This window comes from Nerophis ophidion, linkage group LG16, assembly GCF_033978795.1.
Source record: "Nerophis ophidion isolate RoL-2023_Sa linkage group LG16, RoL_Noph_v1.0, whole genome shotgun sequence".
Lineage (NCBI taxonomy): Eukaryota > Metazoa > Chordata > Actinopteri > Syngnathiformes > Syngnathidae > Nerophis > Nerophis ophidion.
In genome coordinates, this window is record NC_084626.1 from 40,010,431 (window position 1) to 40,035,858 (window position 25,428).

Consider the following 25,428-nt stretch of genomic DNA (forward strand, 5'->3'; position numbering starts at 1 on the left):
TGCTGCAAGGGATTCCGGGTATTTGTTCTTTTGTGTTTATGTTGTGTTACTGTGCAGATGTTCTCCCGAAATGCGTTTGTCATCCTTGTTTGGTGTGGGTTCACAGTGTGGTGCATATTTGTAACAGTGTTAAAGTTGTTTATACGGCCACCCTCAGTGTGACCTGTTTGACTGTTTATGCTTTGAATAACAATCAATCCATTATCTCATTCTCTCTGCCCCTCCCTCACAAATTCTGCTGCGTGCGCTCACCTTTACAAATTGAATTGTTCTTTAACCCCTTCTGAACCCTGTACGTACATTGAATATACACGCAACCCTGACTCAAAACGCCGGAAATTTGAGGCATTTAAGAAACCCCGCCCAGACAGCCCGGACAGCTCCGCTAAAGAAGACATATCCGGGGAAAAGAGGACAAATGGTCAGTCTACCCAATATATTTTACATTTAGCTTTCACTGTTATGCTGATGACACCCAACTCTACATGCCCCTAAAGCTGACCAACACGCCGGACTGTAGTCAGCTGGAGGCGTGTCTTAATGAAATTAAACAATGGATGTCTGCTAACTTTTTGCAACTCAACGCCAAAAAAACGGAAATGCTGATTATCAGTCCTGCTAGACACCGACCTCTATTTAATAATACAACATTAACATTTGACAACAAAACTATTGGTAAAAAATCTGGGTATTGTCTTCGACCCAACTCTCTCGTTTGAGTCGCACATTAAGAATGTTACTAAAACGGCCTTCTTTCATCTCCGTAATATCGCTAAAATTCACTACATTTTGTCCACTAGTGACGCCGAGATCATTATCCATGCGTTTGTTACGTCTCGCCTCGATTACTGTAACATATTGTTTTCGGGTCTCCCCATGTCTAGCATTAAAAGACTACAGTTGGTACAAAATGCGGCTGCTAGACTTTTGACAAGAACAAGAACGTTTGATCATATTACGCCTATACTGGCTCACCTGCACTTGCTTCCTGTGCACTTAAGATGTGACTTTAAGGTTTTACTACTTACGTATGAAATACTACACATATGCGGTCCTTTCCAAGGTTTCTCATAGTCATCATTGTCACTGTCACCGACGTCCCACTGGGGTGAGATTTCCTTGCCCTTAAATAGGCTCTACCAATGATGTCGTTGTAGTTTGTGTTGTGGTTTGTGTATCCCTTTGAGACACTGGTGATTTAGGACTATATAAATAAACATTGATTGATTGATTTCTAAATGACATGTGGCGCCTCCTGTAGACGATGCTCCAAAGGCTGTGTAAGGCATGCGAGCATACTTGTAAGTAAGACACATACGGAGTAAGACATAAGACACGTTAGCATACATATGCTTGATGGTTAATATTTAAGAGAAAAATGGACTCACAAAATGTAAGAAATGACTCCAATGGACCAACAATCCACTGCTTTGCTGTACGGCTTCTGAGCGAGCACCTCTGGAGCTGTGACGTGCACACAACAAACATGTTGATCTGCTGGGTCAAGTGGTACTACGAGAGTACTACGTGGGTCATGTAGTAGTACGTGTACTTGAGTGAGTATGGGATGAGAGGCTCTTACAAGCTGACCCGTATGAGAGGAAGTCAGCTGAGCTAGAAAGTGCCGAGCGTACCAAAGACAAAAGACAGCTCACCCACATATCCGGGAGTACCGCATGCCGTGGACATGACGCTGCCGGTTCCTTCGATCTTGGACAAACCAAAGTCACTGATCATGATCTCGGAGTCTTCATTCATGCTGTAATACAGCAAGTTCTCCGGCTACACAAACGCAGCAGTTAAAGTAAGGGGACAAAAAGTGGACTGCGCACGTTTTTCTTCCCTTCCCTACCTTCAGGTCTCTGTGCACGATGCCCATATCGTGAAGATATTTGACCGCGTCCAAGATCTGTCGGATGAGCTGGCTGGCGTCTCTCTCCGTGTAGAAGCCCTTCTCCACGATCCTGTCAAATAGTTCGCCGCCTGATACTCTGAGCGAGGCAAGAGAGAAACAAAAACGCTGGAAATAGTTCCGTGTTGCATTTTTACGTCTAGTTCAAAGTACGTGAAAGGATCAAAAGATTACGAAATATTACACCACCGAATTGGACAGCTTCTGTCGATGGCAAAGGCAAAATGACAAGTGGCGTTCCTCAAGGCTCTGCTCTTGAGCCACTAGTATTAAATTTGGTAAATAAGCTTCAAAGGGAAACTGCACTTTTTGGGGGTATTTCGCTTATTATTCACAACCATTATGAGAGACAGGAAAACATTCATATATTTTATTAAAATGTGTAAATAAAATTCTGTTTACAATGGAGCCATGGTGTAATTACGTTTAATTCGACCATAAAACACAATAAATAAACATCCAAAAAGCACCAACAATACTCCCTATGCATTTTGTGACCTGACAACCATTTCCTCTCCTCCTCTCTGTCACCCATCTTGCCTTCCGCCCAAATGCAGCTGTGATAGGCTCCAGCACCCCCCGCAACCCCCAAAAAGGGACAAGCGGTAGAAAATGGATGGTTGTATGTACCTGAATATCAAGTAGTATTAGCGATGTTGTTATTAAAAGCACAATGTTAAGGACTTTGATTGACTTCTTTAGCAACTTCCTTAACTGAGCAGGTGGCCTTGTAGTTACAGTGTCCACCCTGAGATCGGAAGGTGGTGAGTTCAAACCCCGACCGAGTCACACCAAAGGCTATAAAAATGGGACCTATTACCTACAAGCTTGGCACTCAGCATCAAGGGTTGGAATTGGGGGTTAAATCACCAAAATGATTCCCGAGCGCCGCCACCGCTGCTGCTCACTGCTCCCCTCACCTCCCAGGACATGGAACAAGGGGATGGGTCAAATGCAGAGGGTAATTTCACCACACCTAGTGTGTGTGTTACTATCAGTGGTACTTTAACTTTAACTTTATGCTGCTGCATTAACATCGTCAGCTGGTGAGCTGATTTCTCCCCTTAGAGCTTGTGAAGTTTGTTTTAGATTGTAAAAAATGCCTCTCACCTTGAGTTCAATTTTAGGACTAGATAGAACAATCCCGTGATACAAAATAACCTGAGTAGAGTGGAAATAATAGGCTAACTCCTTAGAAGCTGCTTCAGAACGGTTATGGTGTTCGACTTGGTTGGGTGGGATTGCAAGATGGGTGACAGAGAGGAGGAGAGGAAATGGTTGTCAGCTTCATTGGGGTCATCAAGTGGTCACCCTACTTCACCGGCGTTTCAATGAAAGGCCCACGACGCCTCCAGAGGGCTCATCAGCAACACCTGGCGTCCCAAGTGAGCCCCCCTCTGCTTTTAACCATTATTTGATGTAGGTCTTACTAGAGCTCCAGATGGTGTCTCTCCTCTTCACCCACATGGGGCTGTCTCTGCTGCTCCTGAGAGGGCTTTGATGGTGTTTCGCACGGTTTGGCCTCAAACTCCGATGTCCTTAAGCAGCATGATGGTTGTCCAGCCCACAAAACCTCTGCAGCCAACTTCCACTGGGCAGACCTTGGCTTTCCATCCATTCTGCTCAGCATCAGTTGCCAGTTCGGTGTACTTAAGGCTTTTGCGTTCGAATGCCTCCTCCACAGCAGCCTCCCAGGGAACCGTGAGTTCTATTATATACACAATATGCAGTGAGGAGGACCAGAGCACAAGGTCTGGTCTGAGATTTGATCTGACTATCTCTTAAAGAAAGTAGAGCTTTTGATCAAGATCCACCGCCATTTTCCAGTCACGAGCCCTTCCGAGCTGGCCTATGTCTGGTAAATGGCCTTTGGCGGACTCTGCACCTTCTCGGATGACAGCCTTTGCACATCTTGCTGCCTGCTCGTGCCGACGTACTTCCTCTACAACCAGCCGTCGTCGCTGAGCTGGAGCAGCCGTATGCCACAATGGTTGATAGTAAAATAAGGAGGACATAAACTGAGAAATTAGTAAACTTTGACAGCCAATTAGCACCTGGAGATTAAAAAAAGACAAGCGAAAGAAGCTTGTTTGCACCACCCTTCTTTTCTTAATCCTTTGCGAGGATCATGAGTTATTTTTCCTCTAATTGGGAATATATCAACATCCTAACAGTTGATATCGCAGTGAGAGCAGATATTATACAGTAAGTTATTGTTTTATTGTGTGAATGCCCAAGTACATATAGTATTCTACACCAAAATATCATCTATTTATTATTATTTTCATTTATTAAATATTTCAGTTTTCCTCCGATCAGAACCATTCTACTATCAAAAAATTCGGCTCAACCTGGACTCATGAAAATTACAATATCCCAGATTACCCAAATCTCCGGGTGTTCCAGGACATTTTTCCCATTTAAAATCAATGGGCCATTTTCGAACATGCACAATTCCCACCATCAACACACTCCACTCACCTTTGACAATCAAAAAAACATTTTCCAAATTTCGAAAAATTCCCAATTTTCCAAAACCCTTTTTTTCTTCATTCTGGAAAGTTTTCATAGTCCACATTTTTCAATCTTTTTTGACCATTGCACTTTCAAAATATTTCTCTTAGCTTGGACAACAAAAGTTATAAATTTTTTCTCATGCAAATTCCGGGTTTTCCTGAAATTCCAGGAATTCTGAAATACCCATTCTCAATCCAAACATTTTTTGAATAACCAAAACAAATGATTCCCGGGCGCGGCCACCGCTGCTGCCCACTGCTCCCCTCACGTCCCAGGGGGTGAACAAGGAGATGGGTCAAATGCAGAGGACAAATTTCACCACACCTAGTGTGTGTGTGACGATCATTGGTACTTTAACTTGAACTTTTAATTGGGTTGTACTTGTATAGCGCTTTTCTACCTGCAAGGTACTAAAAGCGCTTTGACACTATTTCCACAATTCACCCATTCATACACACGTTCACACACTTATGGTGGGAACTGCCATGCAAGAACCTAACCACAGAAGCAAAGAAAGACCGGCGTGAGAGAGTGTTTTCAATCGACGTTTGGAACGACGAATCATGGAAACAAAACTTTTGAATTTCTCTAAATTCCTTCATAATGCTGTGTGGATTGATGGAAGGAGTTTTGAATCCGAGGAAAAAGACCGTTCCTCTCTCAGTCGATACTGTTCTAGATGAAGGTTGCAGTTGTTCTGGACTATCTTGCCAGTTGTGTGAAATACAGAGTTATTGTGAAACAGTTTATATTCCATAAATGCAACGAGAAGAGGTTTGTGTACGCTTCATTATCTTCCTTGTAATTCCCGCTTCCTTCCCATTTCATTCGTACTTTAGGAGTCCGAATTAAGCCGGGATTATCCATTTCCTTAGCTATCTTCTTAAAGCAGAACTGAACAATTTTTTGGAATTTTGTCTATCGTTTACAATCATGAGAAACAAGAAGTCATTTTTTTTTTTTTTGCATTGTAATTTATAAAAATTGGCTCATTCTTGGTGGCGATCAATGCAGCTAATGGGGAGCAATCAATTATTCCTCTAAATCACTTTAAAAATGTATTCAAAAACCATCAACAATACTTCCTTCACGTTTTGTAACTTGCATAATAACCAAGCTGTAGCGACATTGTTATTGTAAAAGTGAAAATTGAGGAAAACTTTTTCTGGCATACTAATACTTTGGCATGCTACGGCATGAGCCGTAAAAGCTAACTACAGAAAGACATAAGCTCATTTCTACGTTAACACAAACAGCGTTTGAGTTTGTAATACACCACACTGCAATAGGACACCAATCTGTACTGACTGAAAAACATGAACAATCAGATTACAGTATCTGTCAAGTATTAACCTACATTTCATGTTTTGTTTGTTCACAGCTTGCTCGCAGTGTCTGTACTGAAGTTGTAATAACAAGTGTGGTGTGCTGCGTGTATCACGATCAACATTTAAAGTGTGACTCACTCCATGGACAACTGTCTGGCCGGGGAAGTTTTCTCCGGTTTATTTGGGTAAGCACACCATTTACTGTATGTTGAAATAGCTTGGCTCCAAGTTCCACATTTATAGAGTTAACTTGATTACATTAACCTCACTCTTTCAGGTTCCGTCTGCTCCAACGTCTAACCCTTCCTTTGTGCTCGCTTCTATAACCCACATTGGCGGTCCCTTCCAAGGTTTCACGTTGTTCCCATTGGGTTGAGTTTTTTTCTTGCCCTGATGTGGGATCTGAGCCGAGGATGTCATTGTGGCTTGTGCAGCCCTCTGAGACCTTTGTGATTAAGGGCTATATACGTAAGTAAACTTTGATCAATTGATTGAATGATTGGCTTAAGAGCTTTCAGTTTTGGTTGATTTTGGATGAGTTTTGGACCTTCCGCTTGTCATTATTGGTCCTCAAGGCTTTGTTTTCCAGCTCTTTTGTTAGAAGTATTAAGCATGTCGACAGGTTTAACATCTGCAATTGGTGTGGTGCTCAAGGATAAAACAGGTGCGTGTTGCTTCTCAGGTCTGTTCTGGAGCCCGTGGTTGAAAAGTAGTGGCTGGAGAACAGTGCGTTGATGAACGCCACACTGTAATTCCCAATGTAATTTATGCCTTGACTATCAATACTAGCTCAGGGGCAGAAGGAGCGTTGCAGAGCTGCCAACATTCCCAGCACCGCAGGGAACGGTGCTGGCCCTTCTTCTCTTCACCCTGTACACCGCTGACTTCTGCCACAACTCACAGCTGTGTCACATCCAGAAGTATACGGATAACACAGCCATCGTCGGGTGTATCAGGGATGGCAGAGAGGAGGAGTTTCGCAGCCTGGTGAAGGATTTTGTTGTCTAGTTCCACAGGAACCTCTTGCAGCTCAATCTGCCAAAGACCAAGGAGCTGGTCACTGACTTTGGGAGGTCGAGTCTAAAATCACGACCTATTGTGATCGAGGGAGTCAAGGAACAGACCGTGGACTCATTCAAGTACCTCAGGGTGTGGGTGGACAATAAGCTGGACTGGACTGTTAACACGGACCAAATCAAATCAAAATCAAATCGACTTTATTCATAAAGCACATTTAAAATTTACCACAGGGGTAGCCAAAGTGCTGAACAATGAACAGGTTAAAAGATAATACGAGGACCGAGCAAACCACACAACACAAACGGCACATGATAAAAAAATAAAACATAAAAACAGGTTCACAGCAGGTGTATTATGGGGCGCCATTGCAGGATGGATATCACTTAGTGTTAAAAGCCAAGGAATAAAAGTGTGTTTTTAAGAGAGATTTAAAAACAGGAAGAGTGGAGGCTTGTGTAACACTCAGAGGTAGGTCGTTCCAGAGCTTGGGAACAGCAGCAGCGAAAGCTCTGTCACCTCTAAGCTTCAGCCTTGTGTCAGGGACCGTCAGTAGCAGCTGATCGGCTGATCCTAGGGATCGAGTGTACAGGAAAGGACAGAGCAGGCTGTACTTCCCGAGGAGGCTGCGCTCCTTCAACATTTGTAAAAAACTCTTGTGGATGTACTACCAGTCTGTGGTTGCCAGTGTTCTGTTCTACAACGTAGTGTGCTTGGGCGGCAGTACATCTAAGAAGGACAGCTCCAGACTGGAGGCAGGCGGGTTGGTTCTACGATCGGAATAAAACTGTACTCACTGGTGACGGTGGCAGAGAAGAGGACTGTGGAAAAACTATTGAGCATCCTGGATGATGCAGTCACCCTCTGCATACCGTCATCACAGGCCAGAGGAGCCTATTCAGTGCTAGACTGCTTCATCCCAAGTACAGGACTAATATACCAAAAAACTCCTTTGTCCCACACGCCATTAGACTGTACAACTCTTCTTTAGGGGGGAGGGCGGGTACAAGGATGAGAGGGGATGCAAAAAAATAACAGTGCGATACTTTTTCATAACATGGTCACACTTGTTATATTCTTATTTTACTGTTAGATTTTTATTCTCATTGTTGTTTTTTATTTTTATTGTTATTGTAATATTTTTCTATTTGGTTTCCATTTATACCAACATTATTTACTTTTTACTTTTTAAATTTGATCTCAATTCTTTACACTGCTGCTGGAATAAAAAGTTTCCTGAGGGAACTCCCCTGAAGGAATTAATAAAGTACTATCTATGTATCTATCTATCTGTCTGTCGGTCGGTCGGTCGGTCGGTCGGTCGGTCGGTCGGTCCGTCGGTCCGTCGGTCGGTCTGTCGGTCTGTCGGTCTGTCGGTCTCTCCGTCTGTCCGTCTGTCCGTCTGTCGGTCTGTCGGTCTGTCCGTCTGTCCGTCTGTCTGTCTGTCCGTCTGTCGGCCGGTCCGTCGGTCTGTCTGTCTGTCTGTCTGTCTGTCTGTCTGTCTGTCTGTCTGTCTGTCTGTCGGTCTGTCGGTCTGTCCGTCTGTCCGTCTGTCCGTCTGTCCGTCTGTCCGTCTGTCCGTCTGTCCGTCTGTCCGTCTGTCCGTCTGTCCGTCTGTCCGCCTGTCGGTCGGTCTGTCTGTCGGTCTGTCCGTCTGTCCGTCTGTCCGTCGGTCGGTCGGTCTGTCGGTCTGTCGGTCTGTCTGTCGGTCTGTCGGTCTGTCTGTCGGTCTGACGGTCTGTCTGTCTGTCTAATATTTGGTGTCTGATATACCAGATTGCAAGTGTGCCTGTAAGAAACCTCACTCCCTTACGCATTAGGCATGAGCTGCGGTTTTAGCTCATTGCTCGGCACTTTCACTTCTCAAACAGCTGACCAATTATGAGAGCACTGGGCAGAAAGAAGGGAGATGAACCAGGCTGGTTGCATGTTTAAGTAGGACGTGACACATGAAGCTAACATTTCGGAAAATGGCCGCTGAGTTAGCACCAATTAGGAATGTGTGCCCAAGCATTTATCTACACCAGCTTCAGCTACCCAGTGTGGCTCTGTTTCTGATTCAGAAAAAGTGCTGCCGCTGGAAGGTTTCAATATTTTACAGATTCTAAAGAGTGCGCGGTGTGTGTAAACGTAAGAGTGTGGCATCTTTTTGCAACAATAGGCGCGCATTTCAAGCCCTACTCACAGCTGCATGACGAGGTAGAGATGAGATGCACTTTCAAAGATGTCCTCCAGCGAGACGATGTTGGGGTGCTTGATTCTGCGGAAGAAAGACGGAACGATTGCTTTCAGTGCTGTGAAGTTGCCAACAGTTGGCGATATTACTGCTGCATACAGTATACAGTACACAATATACAGTACACATTTTACTGTGTGTTTCCTTGAGAAAGTCCTGCAAGGGATAAGAAGGCTATGAGTAAAATATTCAGTCAGTGTGAATTTTCAACAGAGCATCTCTGTCAACAATATGTGCGCTGTCACTTTAAGACGGAGGGAAATGATGGAGGATTTTGCAGGATAAGCATCTTTTCCCACATTGTTGTTCTGTTTTTGTTTTTGTCTGTTTTTGCATGATCGCACTCCATGCTCCTTTATATGCCTAATGGTGACTCCACATTTGAGTCCATATTCCCTCCCCGACCCCCCTCCTCCCTCCCTTACCCCTCTTCCTCCTCTCCAATGCACTGCTGCAGGGAACTCCATCTCCGCCTCTGTGTGCTGTTGCCCCGGCAACAGGGACACTAAAAATAGGCCTATCTTCTTTACTCCTGACATTTCCGGTGCACAATCCGAGTGTTTCCATTGACACGGTGTATCAAGTCGCGTTGACCCCGCGTGTGGACGGCGAGGCTCACCTGTGCAGAACCGCGATCTCGTTCTCGATGTTGTTCTCTTTGCCTTCCAGCGCTTTCTTGGGGATGCACTTGATGGCCACCAGCCTCTGGGTCCTCTTCTCCTCCGCTAGAAGCACCTCAGAGAATGCTCCCCTGGGTAAAAAGACACACAAGTACATTTATTTCTACATGAATAGAACCACATGGCGTTTGTGGCGTCCCCTGTGGGCTGTGCTCAAAATACTTTTAAAAGTAATTAGAAAAATGATCAATTATTAATAGACAGTTGTTGATCAATTGTTGCATGAACATTTTGTTTTTCAACCAATCCTGTGCATATTTGATGTGCTTTTCAGTCCCATAAAGGTGTCAACCAGGCACAAGCCACAAAGTAGCATTGATTATTTTGGCACATTTTTATTCTTACCATGAGTAGTTTGATTACAATCAAATACATCAAATATAACAATTGTTTTTTTTTATACTAAAACTAAATAGTTTAGAACACGAAACATAACACAACTTATTAAAACACAAACAACAGACAAATATATTATACATACAAATGCACATACATACTCAGGTACACACAATTACACATACATGTATACACACATACATATATTCATTTATTAATTCATACATATGCGCACACATTGGTACTTACCCACATAAATAAGTAGATACGCTCCCACACACATACTCACACACGGTACATACATCCACACGCACATTCAATGTACAAACATACACATACACACACTGTACATATACAAGCACATATGCACTCACGTTTCATCAAACATCTATTAACATTGTTCCCCTAGGGTAAACTGGGTAATACATGGCACACTGACAAAGCTTAATCCATTGTTACTATAACAATCTACAAGGTTAATACAGTTCGCTTCTCTTTCTTCCCCTCCATGTATTTGCTTTCATTTGTATTTCAAGTTGTCATTACAAATATGTATTGTTGCATTTGACGTAATTGTAATGTTGATAATAGAGGTCATTATCGTTATCCATTATCAACAGTGTTATTTCTATTGCTATTTTTCCATTTGTAGTGTAAAAATTTTCGTTGGGATTTTTTTTTAAATTAATATTTACTTCACTAATTGCTTCTTTGCTATAACTTTTTGTATCATATTTGTACATATTGTATTGGCTGATGCTGTTCACTTGTTGTTGTTGTTATTGTAATAGTTATTGTTGTGTTTGTTGTTGTTGTTTCTCCGTCTTATCCCCCTCTTGTCTCAGCAATTTGACCCTCTGTCTTCTTTTTTTTTTCACTTTCCATGCCTTCCTGCTCCTGCCTGGCAGCGCCAAATAATAATATAAATCCATTTATTAAAGTCAAATACAAATAAGGGAACCAGAGAAGTACCCCGCACTTCTCTTTTGTTAAGTAAATCTGTACAGCAAATATGGGCATCTACATCAACTATTTGATTTGCCTGAGTAGCTGGACAGGACAGTAAGAAAAACAGACATACACACATACACACACACACACACACACACACACACACATACACACACACACACACAAACACACACACACACTTGCTCCCTCGTCCCATTTCTTGTTTGGTGTGCTCAGTCAATCTCGACTCAGAATTTCACGGCCTTACAGACCATAGAAGCATTTTTAAAACTATTTTTTTTTTGCCTTTACAGTGATAATAAACAAAAGAAACCTTAACAGGGACGCTCAAGAGCCACGAGTTATAAACCCCTGGGTTAGCTCAAAGTTCAACACACACTAACACACATTAGCTTTGTGTGTTGTCAGCTAATAATTAGGATTCATCAAAGTTTAGTTACTAACATTAACTATCAATAAATGTATTTTCGTCATATAACAACAACATGACTGCAAACTGACAAGTAGTTGCATTAAACATAATTATCAGAGGTAGGTAGAGTAGCAAAAAATTGTACTCAAGTAAGGGTAATTTGATTTTAGAGCAGAAGTTTTCAAAGTGCGGCCATTTGTGGTCTCGTAGCTAATTTTTAACGGCCCACGGCTCCTTCTGTTAATACTAGGAAAAACGAAAAAAAAACATAAAAAAGTTTAAAAAAAGAGCAAACAGGTAAACTGTAACAAGAAAAAGCTGCCATGCAGGTGTTTTTTTTTTATTCAAAAATAATTATTTAAAATTTATGTTGTTATGAATTATTGACTTAGTCAGGGCTTCAATTACTTCACAACAAATATTCCACTTTGACATTTTTTGGTGGAGAAATGTTGTCTTATTGCCGTAAAAAATAAAAAAAAGACGCACTAAATCAACGGATGGATCTGAAGTTGATTTGGAGATTTACGCGTTGATTGGAGGATGCGGGAAGAACTGTGGACACTTTTGTGATTTGGATAACATCGGACTGTCCGCCGCGCAGGATGAATTTGAAGACCAGTCATCGACAATTTAGAGTGGAAATCAATTTAAATTTTTACTCGCATACAAAACATTCTAACTTGGATTGTTTCCCTGGGCTTCACAGTGGCAGAGGGGTTAGTGCGTCTGCCTCACAATACGAAAGTCCTGCAGTCCTGGGTTCAAATCCAGGCTCGGGATCTTTCTGTGTGGAGTTTGCGTGTCCTTTCCGTGAATGCGTGGGTTCCTTCCGGGTACTCCGGCTTCCTCCCACCTCCAAAGACAGGGGCACTGAAATTCGGGAGTCTCTCAGTAAAATCAGGAGGGTTGGCAAGTATGAAACACACACATGCATCCACAAAAAATATACGCCACCCACACATTCCCCCCAATCCAACGCCCTGGGCGCCGATCCCTTAGGGGTGATGGACGGCTGGGCAGAGCCTGAAGAGCTGCAGCCCTCCACCGTGGCCCCCACCCCCTCCCCTCTGTTGCAAGTCTCGAGATGCATGTTGTAATATGTATATGTGCTTTGCTATGGATTTTTTTCCCCCCCTTAGAGCCCAGTCTAGATTGTATTTTTTTACTCATACCTTTTTCCCATCTTTTACGTGGCGCCTTGTGGCAACCCATCAGCATTCCTGTTCTGTAACCCTGTACAATGTTTGTTTGTCTAAACTTAAACGGGTCTGTGCTGAAAACAAAGTTTTGTTGTACTTGTGCGATGACAATAAAGACCTACCCATTCCAAAAATGTACTAAATTTGTAAAACGTAGTATATAACCAAGTACTACCCACCGCTGATATTAATGACATAAAAACTATATATTCTGTTAAAGCACTAATGCTAACATACGTTAGTTGGTGGTGTTCTTGTTATATTTTCTGCTTTGAAAAATGCCACAGTTGTACACAGCCTCTTTCCTTCCATCCATTTTTAACCGCTTGTCCCTTCTGGGGTCGCGGGGGGTGCTGGAGCCTATCTCAGCTGCATTCGGGCGGAAGGTGGTGTACACCCTGGACAAGTCGCCACCTCATCACAGGGCTAACACAGATAGACAGGCAACATTCACACTCACATTCACACACACTATCCCCAGGTGCATGTGCAGTCACGGGGAGAACATGCAAAATCCACTAAGAAAGATCCCGAGCCCGGGATTGAACCCAGGACTACTCAGGACCTTTGTATTGTGAGGCACATGCACTAACCCCTGTTCCACCGTGCAGCCCACTGATTCTTTAAAAAATGCTAATTAAAGTTAGGAAATGGTCAGATTGGAGGCCATGAATGTTTGTTAATAAACATCTGCATGGGCTGCTTGTGTGTTTGGTGATGAATCATTGAAAGTGCTTACATTACAAAAAGGTTTTGGAGGTGGTTGAAAAAAAACAAAAAACAACACATTTCCACGAGCAGCAGCTTTCAATAATGCATCAAGCAAAAGACTGCATTATGGATTATGGCGCGCAGGAGGAGGGTATTGTCAGCAACCACAGGGTTGCTGAAAGACAAGAAAAGGGTCCACTGAGGGTACCTGAACGCCTCATGCTCACTTTGCTCCAACATGTGTGAGGTCAGAGGTCGATGCTTGCTCATCCTAAAGCTGTTTACTGGGGGTCTTCTACACCAAACTCATCCAAGCGGGCTTGTGTGACCTTAGTTTTGATTTGTTTGTTTATGCGCGTGTTGGCGAGCAGGCCGCAGTTCAGCAACTGACGGCGATTACTAGCAAGTGTAGCATCAATTATGCTAATATTTGTACGTGTCAGTCGCCACTGGGAGGACATGTGCTGTCACGCGCGTGTGCTGTTGCTGTGAGACGCGTGTAATTACACTTCCACTTGCTCCTTCTTCCTTGGAGGCGTAGCGAGAGGGGGGTGCCGGTCCCTCAGCGGGGGTTTCACAAAAGAGTCAGCTGTTATTTTGCAGGGATGAGGTTTACTTGAGGCCATCCACTCGTAATCACAGATACAATAATTCCACACTCAAACGTCACTGTATTGATCAAAGTATAACAGGAAAAATGCTGTCATTTTCACCTTCATTACCTTTTTCAACTTCAAATATTTTTTTGTAAATTAAATAATTGAATTTAAATTTAAGTTCTTTTTTTTTCCTGCATTATCACTTTTGTCATATTGCAATAATTTCACTGATCCTTTTTCCATATTTGCCGTAAATACTGTCGTCCATCGCCACATTGGCTTCATTCTAGCTCATATTTCTAAAATAATATTTTACTTATTTTTGGCCTGGATTATTAATATTTTGTATTAACAACATCCATCCATTTTCTGCCGCTTGTCCCTTTTAGAGTGGCGGGGGGTGCTGGAGCCTATCTCAGCTGCATTCGGGCGGAAGGCGAGGTGCACCCTGGACAAATCGCCACCTCATCGCAAAATAAACGGAATATATTAATAGTATATTCAGTTTATTTGGAAGATGCAATACGATACAATGTAATGCATCACATATTTCTAGTTGTTTCATTACAGCATGTCGGAAAAGGAGGAGGAAGAAGCTGATCTGATTTAATCCCACTCCTTTTCAGGACTAGGATTTTGTCCCATTTCCTTGTTATCTGTAACATAACTGTGAATAAATAAATCATAAATAAACAATAAACATAGTAAGTAACCAAATATTAAATACATAAATAATCTTTATCTCGAAAAAAAAAAAGGGTTCAAGATGTTCGTCATAATTAGTGTTCTGTGTACTTTGTGAACACTTGTAGTTTGAACAGTTTCTTGAACTGAATCATATTGGTGCTTTATTTTATTTCTTTACTTAATCCATTTCATAATTTAATTCCACATACAGATATGCTAAAAGGCTTCAAGTGTTGTTCGGGCATACAAATGGTTTAAACTAGAGTTTCCTCTAAGGTTATATTTCTCCTCTTTTGTTGAGAAAAATTATTGTACATTCTTGGTTAGCAGGTTATAGTTTGCTTTGTACATAATTTCTTGCCGGGACATATGGTACAATACAATCGGCAAAATAGGCTGGAGCTAGACCGTGTAGTATTTTATACGTAAGTAGTAAAACTTTAAAGTCACATCTTAAGTGCACATGAAGCCAGTGCAGGTGAGCCAGTACAGGCGTAATATGATCAAACTTTCTTGTTCTTGTCAAAAGTCTAGCAGCCGCATTTTGTACCAACTGTAATCTTTTAATGCTAGACACGTAGAGACCCGAAAATAATACGTTACAGTAATCGAGGCGAGACGTAAGAAACGCATGGATAATGATCTTAGCGTCGGTAATGGACAAAATGGAGCAAATTTTAGCGATATTACGGAGATGAAATAAGGCCATTTTAGTAACGCTTTTAATGTGTGACTCAAAGGAGAGAGTTGGGTCGAAGATAATAGCCAGATTCTTTACTGAATCGCCTTGTTTAATTGTTTGGTTGTCAAATGTTAAAGTTGTATTATTAAATAGAGGTCGGTGTCTAGCAGGACCGATAATCAGCATTTCCGTTTTTTTGGCGTTAAGTTGCAAAAAGTTAGCGGACATCCATTGTTTAATTTCATTAAGATACGCCTCCAGCTGACTACAGTCCGGCGTGTTGGTCAGCTTTAGGGGCATGTAGAGTTGGGTGTCATCAGCACAACAGTGAAAGCTAACACCGTATTTGCGTATGACGTCACCCAGCGGCAGCATGTAGATGCGGAAGAGTGCAGGGCCAAGGACCGAACCCTGGCGAACTCCACACCTTACCTTAACATAGTCCGAGGTCACATTGTTTTGGGAGACGCACTGCATCCTGTCAGTAAGATAAGAGTTAAACCAAGACAGGGCTAAGTCTGACATACCAATTCGTGTTTTGATACGCTCTAATAAAATATTATGATCGACGGTATCGAAAGCAGCGCTAAGACCAAGGAGCAGCAATAGAGATGACCCATCAGAATGGGTGTGAGTTTTCCTTGCCCTTATGTGGGCTCTACCGAGGATGTCGTTGTGGTGTATGTTGTGGTTTGTGCAGCCCTTTGAGACATTAGTGATTTAGGGCCATATAAATAATCATTGATTGATTGATTGATATTGATAACAATAAATGATAGATAGTAGATAATAAAATGAACTGGAAATCACTTCTAAAAAAATATTTCACATAAAGTAGCAAGAAAGACGTCAATAATGAATAAAGCAAAACGTGTTCTATCTTGACCAAAAATCACTTCATATTCTCCACTGCTCGCTAGTGTTACCATATCTGAGTTATTGTGCAGACATATGGGGAAACAATTACAAATGTGTGCTTCATTCACCAACGGTGTAACAAAAAAAAATAATAATAATAATACATAATGTTGGATATAGAGAACATACAAACCCTTTATTTGTTAAATCATAATTATTGAAATTCAACAATTTGGGGCATTTGCAAACAGCTAAAATTATGTACAAAGCAAACTATAACCTGATACCCAATAATGTACAACAATTGTTCTCAACAAAAGAGAAGAAATATAACTCCATAGGAAAATCTAAAACATTTGTATGCTCGTACAACACTTAAAACCTTTAGCATATCTGTATGTGGAATTAAATTATGGAATGGATTAAGCAAATAAATCAAACAAAGCACCAATATGATTCGGTTTAATATACTGTTCAAACTACAAGTGTTCACAAAGTACACAGAACAATAATTATGATAAAACATCTTAAACCCATTTATTTTTTAGATTAAGATTATTATTTGTTTACTTACTATGGTTTATTATTTATTTATTCACCGTTCTGTTACAGAGAACAAGGAAATGGGATAAGTGATTTGTGAATTATATTTATATAGCGCCTTTCTCTAGTGACTCAAAGCACTTTACATAGTGAAACCCAATATCTAAGTTACATTTAAACCAGTGTGGGTGGCACTGGGACCAGGTGGGTAAAGTGTCTTGCCCAAGGACACAACGGCAGAGACTTGGTTGGCAGAAGCGGGGATCGAACCTGGAACCCTCAAGTGGCTGGCACGGCCACTCTACCAACTCAGCTATACCGTCCCGATAGAATTGGTATGGTATGGAGTAGGAGTACGATTAATAAGCTAAGCTTCTTCCTACTCCTTTTCAGACGTGCTGTATTGAAACAACTGGAAATGTGTGATGCATTACATTGTATCAGATACATGTTCAACATAAACTGAAACTGAACTGACCTGAACTCAACTGAAATGAACTAATATACTGTAAATGTGCCCATTACTACAAACCCCGTTTCCATATGAGTTGGGATATTGTATTAGATGTAAATATAAACGGAATACAATGATTTGCAAATCCTTTTCAACCCATATTCAATTGAATGCATTACAAAGACAAGATATTTGATGTTCAAACTCATAAACTTTATTTTTTTTGCAAATAATAATTGACTTAGAATTTCATGAGTGCAACACATGCCAAAGTAGTTGGGAAAGGGCATGTTCACCACTGTGTTACATCACCTTTTCTTTGAACGACACTCAATAAACATTTGGGAACTGAGGAAACTAATTGTTGAAGCTTTGAAAGTGGAATTATTTTCCAATTCTTGTTTTATGTAGTGCTTCAGTCGTTCAACAGTACGGGGTCTCCGCTGTCGTATTTTACGCTTCATAATGCACCACACATTTTCGATGGGAGACTGGTCTGGACTGCAGGCGGGCCAGGAAAGTACCCGCACTCTTTTTTCAAGAAGCCATGCTGTTGTAACACTTGTCTTGCTGAAATAAGCAGGGGCGTCCATGATACCGTTGCTTGGATGACAACATATGTTGCTCCAAAACCTGTATGGACCATTTAGCATTAATGGTGCCTTCACAGATGTGTAAGTTACCCATGCCTTGGGCCTTAATACACCCCCATACCATCACAGATGTTGGCTTTTGAACTTCGCGCCTATAACAATCTGGATGGTTATTTTCCTCTTTGTTCTGGAGGACACCACGTCCTCTGTTTCCAAATATACTTTGAAATGTGGACTTGTCAGACCACATAACACCTTTCCACTTTGCATCAGTCCATCTTAGATGATCTCGGGCCCAGTCAAGCCGGCGGCGTTTCAGGATATTGTTGATAAATTGGTTTGACTTTGCATAGCAGAGTTTTAACTTGTACTTACAGATGTAGCGACCAACTGTAGTTACTGACAGTGGTTTTATGAAGTGTTCCTGAGCCCATGTGGTGATATCCTTTACACACTGATGTCAGTTTTTGATGCAGTACCGCCTGAGGGATCAAAGGTCCGTAATATCATCGTTTACGTGCAGTGATTTCTCCAGATTCTCTGAACTTTTTGATGATTTTACGGACTGTAGATGGTAAAATCCCTAAATTCCTTGCAATAGCTCGTTGAGAAATGTTGTTCTGAAACTGTTCGACAATTTGCCTACAAAGTGGTGACCCTCATCCCATCCATGTTTGTGAATTACTTAGCATTTCATGGAAGCTGCTTTTATACCCAATCATGGCACCCACCTGTTCCCAATTAGCCTGCACACCTGTGGGATGTTCCAAATAAGTGTTTGATGAGCATTCCCCAACTTTATCAGTATTTATTGCCACCTTTCCCAACTTCTTTGTCACGTGTTGCTGGCATCAAATTCTAAAGTTAATGATTATTTGCCCCCAAAAAAATGTTTATCAGTTCGAACATCAAATATGTTGTCTTTGTAGCATATTCAACTGAATCCATCCATCCATCCATCCATCATCTTCCGCTTATCCGAGGTCGGGTCGCGGGGGCAGCAGCCTAAGCAGGGAAGCCCAGACTTCCCTATCTCCAGCCACTTCGTCTAGCTCTTCCCGGGGGATCCCGAGGCGTTCCCAGGCCAGCCGGGTGACATAGTCTTCCCAACGTGTCCTGGGTCTTCCCCGTGGCCTCCTACCAGCTGGACGTGCCCTAAACACATCCCTAGGGAGGCGTTCGGGTGGCATCCTAACCAGATGCCCGAACCACCTCATCTGGCTCCTCTCGATGTGGAGGAGCAGCGGCTTTACGTTGAGCTCCTCCCGGATGGCAGAGCTTCTCACCCTATCTCTAAGGGAGAGCCCCGCCACCCGGCGGAGGAAACTCATTTCGGCCGCTTGTACCCGTGATCTTATCCTTTCGGTCATGACCCAAAGCTCATGACCATAGGTGAGGATGGGAACGTAGATCGACCGGTAAATTGAGAGCTTTGCCTTCCAGCTCAGCTCCTTCTTCACCACAACGGATCGATACAACGTCCGCATTACTGAAGACGCCGCACCGATCCGCCTGTCGATCTCACGATCCACTCTTCCCCCACTCGTGAACAAGACTCCTAGGTACTTGAACTCCTCCACTTGGGGCAGGGTCTCCTCCCCAACCCGGAGATGGCACTCCACCCTTTTCCGGGCGAGAACCATGGACTCGGACTTGGAGGTGCTGATTCTCATTCCGGTCGCTTCACACTCGGCTGCGAACCGATCCAGTGAGAGCTGAAGATCCCGGCCAGATGAAGCCATCAGGACTACATCATCTGCAAAAAGCAGAGACCTAATCCCGTGGCCACCAAACCGGAACCCCTCAACGCCTTGACTGTGCCTAGAAATTCTGTCCATAAAAGTTATGAACAGAATCGGTGACAAAGGACAGCCTTGGCGGAGTCCAACCTTCACTGGAAATGTGTCCGACTTACTGCCAGCAATGCGGACCAAGCTCTGACACTGATCATACAGGGAGCGGACTGCCACAATAAGACATTCCGATACCCCATACTCTCTGAGCACTCCCCACAGGACTTCCCGAGGGACACGGTCGAATGCCTTCTCCAAGTCCACAAAGCACATGTAGACTGGTTGGGCAAACTCCCATGCACCCTCAAGAACCCTGCCGAGAGTATAGAGCTGGTCCACAGTTCCACGACCACGACGAAAACCACACTGTTCCTCCTGAATCCGAGGTTCGACTATCCGGCGAAGCCTCCTCTCCAGTACACCTGAATAAACCTTACCGGGAAGGCTGAGGAGTGTGATCCCACGATAGTTGGAACACACCCTCCGTTCCCCCTTCTTAAAGAGAGGGACCACCACCCCGGTCTGCCAATCCAGAGGTACCGCCCCCGATGTCCACGCGATGCTGCAGAGTCTTGTCAACCAAGACAGCCCCACAGCATCCAGAGCCTTAAGGAACTCCGGGCGGATCTCATCCACCCCCGGGGCCTTGCCGCCGAGGAGCTTTTTAACTACCTCAGCGACCTCAGCCCCAGAAATAGGAGAGTCCACTCCAGATTCCCCAGGCACCGCTTCCTCAAAGAAAGACGTGTTGGTGGGATTGAGGAGGTCTTCGAAGTATTCCCTCCACCAATCCACAACATCCGCAGTCGAAGTCAGCAGAACACCATCCGCACCATACACGGTGTTGATAGTGCACTGCTTCCCCTTCCTTAGGCGCCGTATGGTGGTCCAGAATCGCTTCGAAGCCGTCCGGAAGTCGTTTTCCATGGCTTCCCCGAACTCTTCCCATGTCCGAGTTTTTGCCTCCGCGACCGCTAAAGCTGCACACCGCTTGGCCCATCGGTACCCGTCCACTGCCTCCGGAGTCCTATGAGCCAAAAGAACCCGATAGGACTCCTTCTTCAGCTTGACGGCATCCCTCACTGCTGGTGTCCACCAACGGGTTCTGGGATTACCGCCACGACAGGCACCAACAACCTTGCGGCCACAGCTCCAATCAGCCGCCTCGACAATAGAGGTTCGGAACATGGTCCACTCGGACTCAATGTCCCGCACCTCCCTCGTGACATGTTCAAAGTTCTCCCGGAGGTGTGAATTGAAACTCTCTCTGACAGGAGACTCTGCCAGACGTTCCCAGCAGACCCTCACAATGCGCTTGGGCCTGCCAGGTCTGTCCGGCATCCTCCCCCACCATCGCAGCCAACTCACCACCAGGTGGTGATCGGTAGAAAGCTCCGCCCCTCTCTTCACCCGAGTGTCCAAAACATAAGGCCGCAAATCCGATGACACAACTACAAAGTCGATCATGGAACTGCGGCCTAGGGTGTCCTGGTGCCAAGTGCACATATGGACACCCTTATGTTTGAACATGGTGTTTGTTATCGACAAACTGTGACGAGCACAAAAGTCCAATAACAAAACACCACTCGGGTTTAGATCCGGGTGACCATTCTTCCCAATCACGCCTCTCCAGGTTTCACTGTCGTTGCCAACATGAGCGTTGAAGTCTCCCAGTAGGACAAGGGAATCACCCGGAGGAGCACTTTCCAGTACTCCCTCGAGTGTACCCAAAAAGGGTGGGTATTCTGAACTGCTGTTTGGTGCGTAAGCACAAACAACAGTCAGGATCCGTCCCCCCACCCGAAGGCGAAGGGAAGCTACCCTCTCGTCCACTGGGTTGAACTCAAACGCACAGGCTTTGAGCCGGGGGGAAACCAGAATTGCCACCCCAGCCCGTCGCCTCTCACTGCCGGCAACGCCAGAGTGGAAGAGGGTCCAGTCCCTCTCGAGAGAACTGGTTCCAGAGCCCTTGCTGTGCGTCGAGGTGAGTCCGACTATATCCAGCCGGAACTTCTCTACCTCGCGCACTAGCTCAGGCTCCTTCCCCCCCAGTGAGGTGACGTTCCACGTCCCAAGAGCTAGCTTCTGTAGCCGAGGATCGGACCGCCAAGTGCCCTGCCTTCGGCTGTCGCCCAGCTCACAATGCACCCGACCTCTATGGCCCCTCCTATGAGTGGTGAGCCCATTGGAGGGATGACCCACGTTGCCTCTTCGGGCTGTGCCCGGCCGGGCCCCATGGGAACAGGCCCGACCACCAGGCGCTCACCATCGTGCCCCAACTCCGGGCCTGGCTCCAGAGCGGGGCCCCGGTGACGCACGTCCGGGCGAGGGAAATCTGGGTTCATTTCGTTGTAATTCCATAGAAGTCTTTGAGCTGCTCTTTGTCTGATCACTCACCTAGGACCTGTTTGTCTTGGGAGACCCTACCAGGGGGCATGAAAACCCCCAGACAACATAGCTCCTAGGATCATTGGGACACGCAAACTCCTCTACCACGGTAAGGTAGCAGCTCAGAGAGGAGATTCAACTGAATATGGGTTGAAAATTATGTCTTTCATAACCATTGTGAACCATAGGCAAAATTCCGAAAAACAACCAAAAAAAAGTGCAGTTCCCCTTTAAGACGGATGTCCTCACCTCCAGCAGCTCTCCCTGCACCGTGTGCACCTCATGCTAGTCTTAATTAAGCAGAAATAAAAAATTGACATTATCTCCTCTGCTTTCTCTCCTGGCTCTTCTGTCCCATCCCCTGCATCTGTGTCCTCAATCTACTCGATATCTATATCTTCTGATCTCTCTTCATCTTCTCGTGTTGCCAACTCCTCAGTGAGGAAAGAAGCTAATAGCTGTCATTAAAGTTGCTAGACGTTGATAGATGATATCATTGCCTCACTTGAATGATTGATTACGATGGATGCTGTAGGAGAGGAATAACATAGTGGTAGATATAAAAAGTGAGTTAAAAAAAAGGCAAATTATGATTAAAACTGAATTAATTTTCTTCGGTTGGTTGTAAGTTTAGTTGTATTTTTCTTTGTTCTCCATTGTTACATGTTAAAGTATGAAATTTGATCCAAAGACAGAGGAATTGTGATATACACAAACGAACCAAATCTATTGACTGGCTCATTAACATGAACGATTGGTTGTTTTTTATTTGAAGCGTGACAGTGATGAAACATTTACATTTACATTTACATTTACAAACCAAGGCAGAGGCAACAGCAGCTTTGCAACGAGTGGATGTTCATCTCCTGCTCTGACGAGAATGGAATACTTAAAAGTTCAACAAAATGTGTTTTCAGTACCAAATTGAGCAGATATTCAGAAGACAGGCTCAAGGCAGCATCTCTTGTATATTGAGGACTAGAGTGATATGCGCTTTTATGTCTCCCAAATATGCAAAAAGTTGCTATATTGGTCTCCGGTCACTTTTGAGAAAGAACGTCAGTAAGAGGAGTTTGGAAAGATTCTAGATTTAGCGAGAAGGTCACCAAGTTGAAAAAAAATGGAATGACAGACATAAATACCCATTTTTTTATATATATATAGATTTATTTATTAAAGGAAAATTGAGCAAATTGGCTATTTCTGGCAATTTATTTAAGTGTGTATCAAACTGGTAGCCCTTCGCATTAATCAGTACCCAAGAAGTAGCTCTTTGTTTCAAGAAGGTTGGTGACCCCTGCTGTAGTGCATTGCATCAACCTTCATGTGTATTTAAAGATATTTACATTTGAGAACAATTTTTGGGGGAAATACAACATTGTAAACAATATAATATCTTTTAAAAGTCTAATTAACCAAAAAGTTTCCAACCCTACAGTACTTGTACTATATTGAACTAAAAAAGGGGAATATTTTTGTGTTATTGCACGTCTCGAGGGCTCCCATGATGTTAAAAACTGTACTTAAGAGGTGACAAACAGTTTAGTTTTTTTAATTATAATACAGGGTGATTCAAAAAGAATCATTGATTGATTGATTGAGACTTTTATCTCTAGATTTCACAGTACAGTGCATACTCCGTACAAGTGACCACTAAATGGTAACACCCGAATAAGTTTTTCAACTTGTTTAAGTCGGGGTCCACGTAAATCAATTCATGGTACACATATATATTATCAGCACAATACAGTCATCACACAAATTAATCATTAGAGTATATGCATTGAATTATTTACATTATTTAAAATCCAGGGGGAGGGGTGTGGAGGGGGTCGGGGGGTTAGGTTTGGTTGATATCAGTACTTCAATCATCAACAATAATATCATCTGAGAAACTGACATTGAAACAGTGTAGGTCTGACTTCGTAGCAAGCAGAGAACATAGTGAGTTCAGAAAGCATAAGAACAAATATATACATTTGATTATTTACATTTGATTATTTACAATCCGTGGAGGTGGGATGTGGAGCGGGGAGGGTGTTAGTTTATGGTTGAAGTTGCCTGGATGTGTTCTTTTAGTGCGGTTTGGAAGGAGGATAGAGATGCATTTACTTTTACACCTGTTGGAAGTGCATTCCACATTGATGTGGCATAGAAGAAGAATGAGTTAAAACCTTTGTTAGATCGGAATCTGGGTTCAACCTGGTTTGTGGAGCTCTCCCTGGTGTTGTGTTTATGGCGGTCATTTACGTTATGGAAGTAGTTTGACACGTACTTCGGTATCAGGGAGGTGTAGTGGATTTTATAGACAAGCCTCGGTGCAAGTTGTTTGATTCTGTCCTCCACCCTGAGCCAGCCCACTTTGGAGAAGTGCGTAGGAGTGAGGTGTGATCTGGGGTGGAGCTTTAGAAGTTACCCTACTAGCTTGTTCTGGGATGTTTGGAGTCTAGATTTTAGGGTTTTGGAGGTGCTGGGGTACCAGGAGGGGCAAGCGTAATCGAAAAAGGGTTGAATGAGAGTTCCCGCTAGAATCTTCAAGGTGCTTTTGTTGACCAGAGAGGAGATTCTGTAGAGAAATCTCGTTCGTTGGTTGACCTTTATGATTACCTTGGTTGCCATTTTACCACAGCTAAGATTAGCCTCTACAATGGAACCTAGTTAGGTGACTTCATCTTTCCTGGTGATAACTATGTCACCCACTTTAATAGTGAAATCACAGGCTATCTTAAGGTGGATTTGGGACCCAAATAGGATGGATGACATGAAAGATGGAATAACGGCAACAATCAACACATTTGGGAGGAATTCTCATATCCTCTTGATGTTGATTGATGTTGAGCACTTGTAAAGCATGATATAAATATTTAAAATTAAATACAACTTGTGTGTTCAAGCTAGGTCTATTGGTTTTCATTTTTGAAATATCAAGTGATAACTTTGCCGTATTATTTTTTAATCACCCTGTATATAATTAATAATTCCGACTTCACATAAACTAATTTACCACGGGCAGGCCTGGAAATAATGATAATTGTATTGCTGTAACAAATTGTTTATTCTGGAACAAAAGAAAACCCTCAATAGAAATCCTAGATCAATCAATCAATCAAAGTTATTTATATAGCCCTCAATCACAAATGCTTCAAAGGGCTGCACAAACGACAACGACATCCTCGGCTCTGATCCTACGTCAGGGCGAGAAAAAAACTCAACCCAAGGGGATCAATGAGAAACCTTGAACAAAATCAGCATGAGTTCATCATCATCCTTCTCAGAGTCATTGGAGCCTACCTGAGCTGACCACATAACAAATAGACAAGTTAAATTACTTCAATCAAGTCTTCATTCTTCAAAATGCAGGAGCCTACTTTAGAGCCTCCAAAGTCTGCAAGGCCACACAAAAAAACATCTAACCTGCCCTGGAATATCTAATATATGCATGTGTTCAAATATTTACGTTGCTGCCATATTCACCCTGCCTTAACTCACAATTTAATTATCGTAGTTA

General features: G+C 43.2%; 1 protein-coding gene across 1 annotated transcript in view; it reads right to left on the reverse strand.

Moving 5' to 3' along the window:
- camk1a (calcium/calmodulin-dependent protein kinase Ia) overlaps positions 1–25,428 on the reverse strand; it is a 50,537-nt gene that overhangs the window by 10,867 nt on the left and 14,242 nt on the right. Inside the window, exons 3-7 of the mRNA XM_061875208.1 lie at positions 9,630–9,761; positions 8,960–9,034; positions 1,853–1,991; positions 1,656–1,782; positions 1,389–1,464 (exon numbers count right to left, since the gene is read on the reverse strand). Coding sequence (XP_061731192.1) covers positions 1,389–1,464; positions 1,656–1,782; positions 1,853–1,991; positions 8,960–9,034; positions 9,630–9,761 — 549 coding nt within the window. The remainder of the gene's footprint in view (positions 1–1,388; positions 1,465–1,655; positions 1,783–1,852; positions 1,992–8,959; positions 9,035–9,629; positions 9,762–25,428) is intronic.